This window comes from Mesoplodon bidens (genome assembly GCF_964165515.1).
Source record: "Mesoplodon bidens genome assembly, chromosome: 1".
NCBI classification, from domain to species: domain Eukaryota; kingdom Metazoa; phylum Chordata; class Mammalia; order Artiodactyla; family Ziphiidae; genus Mesoplodon; species Mesoplodon bidens.
The window spans coordinates 182,837,937-182,847,543 of record NC_138176.1 but is presented as its reverse complement, the minus strand read 5'-3'; the positions used below and the strand labels follow the sequence as shown (position 1 = coordinate 182,847,543).

Sequence of the window (9,607 nt, the reverse complement as noted above, 5' to 3'; positions counted from 1 at the left end):
TCGACGACAGAACCCAGCCAATCAGAACACGGGAGGCTCGGCGCACTCGGGGGCGGGCCCGGACTGGTGAGGATCCGCCCCTTGGAGCTTGGTGGCCAACGCCTTGGCCCAGGGCTAGCTAGAGCCGAGCAGGTTCACAGACTCCAGGGACCGGGCGCCTTACGAGCTGGGAGGCGGTGCCCTAGCGCCCCAGCTAACTTCCCTACAGGCCTTGGCCTTAACAGGTATTGGTGCCTGCCGTGAACGCATTTAGACCCCGGCCTTTCCTCTCTGGAGACTTTGTGCCTATGGTTGGGGACTGAGTGAGGTCGTTGCCTTGACGACGACAGTTTGCGTCCCGCGGTCCTCCTGAGTGTGAACTTGCGGTGGGTTGAGGCCAGTCTGCCTCCCTGCCTGCTTCACCTGGGATCCCTGACTGTGTCTGCGGAAGAAATCGCGACAGCAGTAGAATTGCTAGTTTGCTAGTCAGCATCTTTTAGACCTGAGAACGAGATGCATTTCACCTCAATTTTGTTTCCAAGTTGAAAACTTTTGGGTATTTCCACGCCAAAGGATTTAAAAGAAGCAGTAAGTATAATACTTTTGAAAGCTTCTATTATCTCGTTCTTTTATCTATAAGAGATTTCAACCTGTCTTTAACAAAATAAAAAATAGAATTTTTTTATTATCTAAATTATTAGTATGAGAACCATATGCTTCCATGGCACATGTCCAGAACTACCACATTGCCAATTGGCCAGGTTTCCTTTTAGTTTGTATAACCCTTAACATTCCCAAGTAGAAGGCATGAGAAGTTATGGTTTATGAGTAACTGTTTCAGGAAACAAGAGGCTTTTTAAGCCTTGATACTTTTAAAGTATTTGTGGGAAGTGCCACTTGAAAAAACAGGTGTGTTCAGTGTGCTGTGACCAAATGTGCAGTTGGTGGGAGGATACACTTGGAGTAGTCAACTTGCAGAATGTTAGCTTGTGACATGCTTCAGAACCTCTTAGACATGCTTAAGGTAATTTTAACTGTGTTCACTTTGCATTTCCAAATATTGAGAACACTAACTGCAAATGTTTTAAAATGATCCAGGTTATAGATTCCAGCTATTTTTGTCCTTGGTATGATAAACCTAAAGTCTAGTCCTTAATAAAATATGCTGTTTTAGTGGAAGGAAAAAAAAATTAAAGGAGAGAGAGAATTACATTGAGAATATTTTTTCAAACACTGTCATTTTATTTAAAAATAGTTAATAGAGGTTAAATGGAAGTTAAAATGTCAAATGTATAGACAGTTAGTGTCAGAGACACTGTTCTGTAAACAGTTTATAGTAGAACCTACTATCAAAGCTGGTAGTAAAATAATGAAATAATTGGGTTGGTGTTGACTGGGATTTATTTATTTTCTCCCTTCCGAAGATCAGTCTTCTGACTTTCCATGTATATATACTATATAATATATATATATATATATATATAATATATATATATATCCCCTAAATTGTCAAATGTAAACTGTTGAAAATGTATTGTATACATCGGATTATCACAGTTTGCTAGAACAAAGAGGATATTTGTTTTGTCTTTGTCATCAGTGTACCAATAGGGAAGAAGGAAAACATCATAATTCACAATCTGGGTAAATTAATTTTAGATTGCTGTAGGTACACTACTAATGTTATAGGTAAGAAGTTTTTTCTTTCCAAGTTTTATGAATGAGTGTTTTTATATTGTCAGGTTAAAAAAAATTCAACCATGAATCATCATTTGAATATATAGTTACCAGTAGACTATTCTTTTCCCCCCCAAACTTTTAAACCATGTTGGGATTAACAGAAATATTTTTTATTCTTTGCTTCTGGAATTTAATTTCAAAATCAGATTGTAAAAATAAATTTAACTTTGAAGTTGTAGTTTATTAGCTTTTATATTTCATGGCGATCAAAACTTATGAAGTAAAATCTAACCGTATCTGGCCTGAAAAGTTTCTTGCTATACCAAAATATATAGTGGAATGATTGCTGGTCCTTCACCAATTATTAGTAAAGTAAGAAAGATTTTGTTAGGACTGCCTTCATCCAGAAAATGTCATATAATGGGATGTTAAAGAATTCTAAACACAAAATTCAAATAATCATACTTATAGTGATTAATCATTAAAAAGATTTTTGAAATACTGTATTTGGTAAACATTTAATTATTAAAAATCTGCTTACATACTGTGATATCATTGCTGTTATTTTATATGTTCAATATAGGAATTTAATTACTATGGTAATAAAAGTAAAGAAAAATAGTTGATCAGAAGTTGTTAGTGTTAACTTGGTAATATTTTTCCCAATAGACTAGAAAGCGCATAAAGATCCTCAACTTTGATCTTTTAAACCTGATGTAAAAAAATAAATTTTATCTTCACTGTAACCAAATTCACTTGTGCCTTTTTCACCTTAAAGTGAAAAGGAATTGTGTTTTTCTAAAGTAAACTGTTATTGTTTTGTATAATAGTTCAAGTATTGCTTTATCTTAATTATAAATATATTGAAATTTCATTAACATGACATTTAGTAATTTAAATTTGAAGTCAATGGCTTCAATTCCATTTGCCTTGTCTATTATGAAATGTATGTGAATATTTTGACATAACTTAGATGCAGAAACATTACACAGGACAACCATCGATGCAGTGTCTGCTCTAATATGGAAAACAGGTGTGGAAGAATTAATTTGGGAGGGTGAAGGAAATTAATATACTCAACATAATTAACTTTATGTTTTGGTTTCCACAGCAAGAAAAATTCCTACTGGTTTTTAATTAAAATGGAAAAATATGAGTACCTAGGATTGGTTGGAGAAGGGAGCTATGGAATGGTGATGAAGTGTAGGAATAAAGATAGTGGAAGAATTGTGGCCATCAAGAAGTTCTTAGAAAGTGATGATGACCAAATGGTTAAAAAAATTGCTATGCGAGAAATCAAGTTACTAAAGGTAAGTTATCACATATATTGAATTGAAAAAAAATGAGTTGTTTCTTGAGTGACAGTAATTTTTTTAAATGCTGTTTTTATATTTGTTTTATTTCCATAACTTGGTTTAAAGTATAAATTTCTTCTTTTTTGGCAGTAAACAACAAGATTACATATACATATTCATTTATCTCATGAATATAAACATGATTTTAAAATTATTTGTTGCTTCTCTCTTATCTGCCTATCTATCTATCTATTTGCCAACAACTGTGTTGGAGGTCTCTAAGACCAACCCAAGGTTTGATGATTCACTAGAACTCACAGCACGCAGCAAACAGTTGTACTCTTGGCTGTGATTTATTACAGAGAAAAGATATAAAGGAAAATCAGCAAAGGGAAAAGGCACATGGGGTGAATTCCAGAGGAAACCTGTCACTTTTCTTCCAGTGGATTAACACAGGATGCACTTATTTCCTCCAGCAATCAGTTATGACAACATGTGTGAAATATTGTCTACCAAGGAAATTCATTAGAGACTCAGTGCCCAGAATTTTCCTGGGGCCTTGTCACAGAGGTACCCCCTGCCTGGCTCATAACAAAATCCCAGACTCTCAGAAGAAATGCAGGTATTCAGCATAAACCATATTGTTTACACAGTGAGCCACTTTATCAGTTCTGGAAATGAAGGAACACTTCTGAAATCCAAGTACCCCGGTAGCAAACAAGGGCTCACTTTGCAAGCCAACTTTCTAGGGATAAAAGTCTCAGACCTGCTATGTTAACTACCTCCCGCCACCAACCCCCCGTCAGTCTAACCTGAAGTTTATCAATTTTATTTATCTTTAGAAAGAACCAATGTTTGGCTTTGTTGATCTTCCCTGTTGTGTATTTCTTTTCTATTTCATTAATTTTTGTTCTTTAGTATTTCATACCTTCTACTTATTTTGGGTTTATTTTACAGTTTTTTTCCTAAACTTCTGAGTTATGTGCTTACTTCTTTAATTTCTAGGTTTTATTTTTCTCATATATGCATTTAAGGTTATAACTTTCCTTCTAAGAACAGCTTGGTATGTATCCTAGAAATTTTGATTAGCAGTTCAAAATATTTTCTCATTTTCCTTAATTGCCAAACATGTGGAAAATTTCTAGGTTTTTCTCCTTGGTTATTTACCTTTGACCCAATTGCCCTGTGATCTGAATATATGCTATGTAAGATTTTATTCCTTCGAATAAATACCTAATATTTATCTTTTCCACTATTTATCAATTATTCCCGAGTTTCTTTTTTAAAAAAAAAAAAATATATATATATATATATGTATTTATTTATTTATTTATTTTTGGCTGCGTTGGGTCTTTGTTGCTGCACATGGGCTGTTCTCTAGTTGCGGCGAGTGGGGGCTACTCTTCGTTGCGGTGCACGGGCCTCTCATTGTGGTGGCTTCTCTTGTTGCAGAGCATGGGCTCTAGGCACACCGGCTTCAGTAGTTGTGGCTTGCGGGCTCGAGAGCGCAGGCTCAGTAGTTGTGGCACGTGGGTTCAGTAGTTGTGGCTCCTAGGCTCTAGAGCGCAGGCTCAGTAGTTGTGGCGCACGGGCTTAGTTGCTCCATGGCATGTGAGATCTTCCTGAACCAGGGCTTGAACCCGTGTCCACTGCATTGGTAGGCGGATTCTTAACCACTGTGCCACCAGGGAAGCCCCTGCTATATTTTTACATATCCCTTGGATTCCTCTTACCCCTCTTAGGGATTAACTACCTTTACTAGTTAACACTGATCTACATTAAATTTTCCCTCTCCTGGCACAGGCACACTACCAGCCCAGGGCCTCCTCAGTAAGTTCAAAGTACTTGCTTAGAGTGTCTTGTTTTCTGTATTCTCCATTACTGTTTATATTGAATATTGTTTTTGGAAATTTATTTGTAGAAATGTTTTGAGGCTAAGATAGATAAAAGTTATCTTCTTCCAGAGAGGATATTCATTTGCTTCTGCCAGGTGCATGGGGATGCTCCCAGTCTAGTATGTTAATCCAAATTCAAGGTACAGGTGATGTGAAGCCTGGACTGGTTCATTTCTGTTCATTTTCACTGGGGAAGGTTTAGTCCTTAGGGTCCCAGCTCAAACTGGAGGTGTTTTCTGAAAGACCCCGCCTTTGCAAGGCATTTAGACTTGACTCTTCCTTCCCTCTTAGTCCTAAGAGGACACAAAAATCTAACCTCAGTTCCATATCTGTTACTTCATAGCAAAATCAGCTTTGAGTCCTGAGATTAATTCTCTGAGTTCTGCTGTTATTGATTTTGACCCAGTAATTCCTCGCTATCATCTTAGGTCTATTTCTATATGCTTAAGAAGATTTTCAGTCCTTGTTCTCTTCCCTTTTTGGTTTTTGAGCGTTCTACTCAGATATCCTCTAGCTCAGAGATTCTTTCATCAGTTGTGTCCAGTCTACCAATAAGCCAATCAAAGGCATTCTTATTTTGTTAGAGTGCTTTTGTTTCTTAAATTTTCCTTATTTTTAAATTTTTATTTATTTATTTGGCTGCGCCGGGTCTTAGTTGAGGCACGAGAGCTCTTAGTTGCCGCATGCGGGCTCCTTAGTTGCGGCATGCAGGATCTAGTTCCCTGACCAGAGATAAAACCCGGGCTGCCTGCACTGGGAGTGCAGAGTCTTAACCACTGGACTGCCAGGGAAGTCCCTGTTTTTTGTTTTTTTAACCTCCAGCATTTCTTTTGATTCTTTTTTAGGATTTCCATCTCTCTGCTTACATTGCCCATCTGTTCATGCATTTTGTCTACTTTACCCATTAGAGCCCTAAACATATTAATCATAGTTGTTTTAAATTCTTGGTCTGATAATTCCTACATCCCTGCCATGTCTGCTTTTGATGATTTTTCTGTGTCTTCAAATAGTGGTTTTTGTCTTTTGGTATGCCTTGTAATTTTTTTCTTCGAGCTGGGCATGATGTACCAGGTAAAAGGAAGTGTGTAAATAGGCTTTTAGTAATGTGGGGGTGAGGTTGGAGGAAGGGAAGTGTTGTGCCATGATTAGGTCTCAGTCTTTCAGTGAGCCTATGCTGCTAGCCTGTGAACTTTACAAGTGTTCTTCAGGTTTTTTCTCCCCTCCTTAGGTGGGATAGGATGGCTACAGTAGGCTGGAGTTGGCTGTCTCCCTTCCTCAGCTGGTTAGGCTCTGCTTAACTAGTTCCCCCCAAGGGCAGACCTTGTTAAGGACAGAGTGCTGTGGCATTTTTCCAAATGTTTCCTTTTTTCCTCTCCCTGTGAAAGCTGAAGGAGATTCTTCTCTGAAATTTACTATGGGAACTTGGCTGAGCTCCTAGAAATAACATCTTACAGTGTTGTTTGGATGCCCCTGTGACAGGGTTTCCCTGAAGTTTTTAACTCTCGGGCTTGGCCACATTGAGCTTCCGGTAACTTATCCATTGCAGTTCAGGTTTTCCTACCTTGGCATTGGTTCCCACAGAGCTTTGCCCTCGTGAGTCTCTGTTCCAGGAAGCAGAGACTCCCTGTGTTTGCTGGTTTGTCTCTCCAGTCTTGGAGCCGGTGGTTTGAGATGTCCTCATAAGAGATGAGATGTCCTCTCATCTCTTATGAATCCAAAAAGAGTTGTTGATTTTTTAGTCTACTCAGTTTTTTACTTGTTAGGATGGAGTGGAGACTTCCAAACTCCTTACATGTGGAACAGGAAACCGGAAGTCTGCATACCTTTTATTATTTTATTATGTTTTAATTTTTTGGCCGCGAGGCTTGCAGAATCTTAGTTCCTCGACCAGGGATTGAACCTGGGCCCCCAGCAGTGAAAGTGTGGAGTCCTAACCACTGGACTGCCAGGGAATTCTCTACATACCTATTAAAATTTAAGTTTACTAGAAGTTTGTGTGTGTGTGTGTGTGTGTACTTATAATAAAAATCCAAGTGAAACAATAGGCCATTAGACTAAGGTGGCTCTAATGCCTTGGCACCCTATGTAAACAAATCAAAGGAAACCTAAGTCAGACTCAATTCCTGTAAATGCTCAAGGTTAAGACATTGTAAGTTAAGCACAACCAGTCACAAACAGTCGACTAGGCTTTCCCAAGTAAAGCAACCACTTAAGCTGGAACCAATCAAATAATTTACTTGCTTTGCTTCCATGTCTGCTCTATAAAAGCCTTTCCCTTAGCTTCTTTTTTTTCTTTTTAAAATTTATTTATTTATTTATTTATTTATGGCTGCGTTGGGTCTTCGTTGCTGCGCGTGGCCTTTCTCTAGTTGTGGCAAGCGGGGGCTACTCTTCGTTGTGGCAGGCAGGCTTCTCATTGCGGTGGCTTCTCTTGTTGCAGAGCACAGGCTCTACGTATGCGGGCTTCAGTTGTTGTGGCGCGAGGGCTCAGTAGTTGTGGCTTACAGGCTCTAGAGTGCAGGCTCAGTAGTGGTGACACAGGGGCTTAGTTGCTCTGCAGCATGTGAGATCTTCCTGGACCAGGGCTCGAACCCGTGTCCCCTGCATTGGCAGGCGGATTCTTAACCACTGTACCACCAGGCAAACCCTTTCCCTTAGCTTCTACCAGTAGAATGTTCCTAACCTCTTTCAGTATCATGCTGCCCAGTTCAAATCAATGTTTGCTCAGATAAACTCTTGTCAATTTTAGCGTGTTTATCTTTTAACACACTGATACAAATTTTATTTATCTACTTATTTTAATTTTTGAAAAGGTAACATATGAATATGCTATAAAGTTAAAATGTATTTCCCTGCCACCTTTGTGTACCAGCTATTTAGTTATACCTTCCATAAGCAACTGTATCCATCAGAGGAATTCTGGTGTGTGTACATATATCAAATGGCAGCATATTCTACACACTGACCTTCATCTTGCCTTTTTTCCACTTAATGTAGCTTAGTGATTATTGCATACCCGTGGACATAAAACTGCCTTGTTCTTTTTGTTTTGTTTTGTTTTGTTTTGTTTGCTGTATGTGGGCCTCTCACTGTTGTGGCCTCTCCCGTTGCGGAGCACAGGCTCCGGACGCGCAGGCTCAGTGGCCATGGCTCACAGGCCTAGCCGCTCCACGGCATGTGGGATTGTCCCAGACTGGGGCACGAACCCGTGTCCCCTGCATCGGCAGGCAGACTCTCAACCACTGCGCCACCAGGGAAGCCCGCCTTGCTCTTTTTAACTGCTGCATTTTATTTCATTGTATGGATATGCGTTAATTCACTTAATATATTTGGAAAGCGCTTTGTGATCCAACCTGGAATCTTTTGTTTTAATAGCTAAGTTTAGCCCGTTTATAGTTATGATGTAACATAAGTTTGGTCTTAGTTTTCCTTTTTTTCCCCTCTAGAGTCAGAATGGCTTACTGGTTAAGAATAAGAAATCTAAATATTTTGTATGCAAGTCAGCTGCAGGTCTGGGTGTGTTTATAAGGCAGATGTTCTGGACATGAAGGAGGAACTGAACAAAACTGAAATCTTTTCAGGAAAAGACAGAGGCTACAATTCCTGGGTTCTAATCCTCCTCTACTAGTTATTGCTGTGTGACCTTGAACAAGTTACTTAACCTCTATGTGCTTTAGTTTCCTCATCTGTAAAACAGGATAATAATTGCAACTATTTTATAGGGTTTTTGTGCTTAAGGTAATGGAACTTAGTAAGCACTATGTAGGGGTTAGTTATTATTATTTATAATATTATGTATTTTATTACTACTTTAAAAATATTTTTCTATGTAGTCTACTTTTTAAAAAATTTATTTTTGGCTGTGTTAGGTCTTTGTTGCTGAGCGCAGGCTTTTTCTAGTTGTGGTGAGCGGGGGCTACTCTTTGTTGCCGTGCGCAGGCTTCTCATTGTGGTGGCTTCTCTTGTTGTGGTGCACGGGCTCTAGGCACGCGGGCTTCAGTAGTTGTGGCACAAGGGGTCAGTAGTTGTGCCTCATGGGCTCTAGAGTGCAGGCTCAGTAGTTGTGGCGCATGGGCTTAGTTGTTCCGTGGCATCTGGGATCTTCCCGGACCAGGGCTCGATCCTGTGTCCCCTGCATTGGCAGGTGGATTCTTAACCACTCTGCCACCAGGGAAGTCCCTAATTACTTTTTAAACATTGGACGTGTTTCCTTTGGTAATTTGGAAAGGTTTTTTTTTTCTTATAAATGAAAATCTTTATTTCTTATTTTAATCTACAATGATTTCCCTGAGTCTTCAGGTCAATTTTTACATAAAATATTAAATAACAATTATAAATTATACTTTGTTGGAAAGGTTTTATTTTGTACTTTTTGTTACCTTTATAACTATAGAGTTATATAATATAGTTAATCCTTTGTAAAGTAATTATTATATTTCTGTTTCCTCCTCTCTCCCGTTCATCCACCATCTGATTTTAGAAGCTATCTTCTTTACCTTAGTGCTTACCATTAAACCTGTAAATATAATTAAACCTTATAATTAAAATTTTCAGGTCAAAAATATAATTCTGTCCCATTGACAAGGAAATCCACATACATACTCTCTTTTTTTTTTCATACTCTCTTATTTTGTTTGCATCTTCTCTTCATTCTCCTAAGTTTGTTGCTAGTATCATTTGTACATTGTTAGGTTTTAAATATTCACTTTCTATTTTGTAACTGTGATACCCACATTTGTATAACACTTAGTCCTGCAC

General features: G+C 38.5%; 1 protein-coding gene across 1 annotated transcript in view; it reads left to right on the top strand.

The window, feature by feature from the left end:
- The first annotated feature begins 492 nt into the window (after positions 1-492).
- CDKL2 (cyclin dependent kinase like 2) overlaps positions 493-9,607 on the top strand; it is a 33,229-nt gene continuing 24,114 nt past the window's right edge. Inside the window, exons 1-2 of the mRNA XM_081236374.1 lie at positions 493-567; positions 2,771-2,969. Coding sequence (XP_081092500.1) covers positions 2,802-2,969 — 168 coding nt within the window. The 5' untranslated portion in view covers positions 493-567; positions 2,771-2,801. The remainder of the gene's footprint in view (positions 568-2,770; positions 2,970-9,607) is intronic.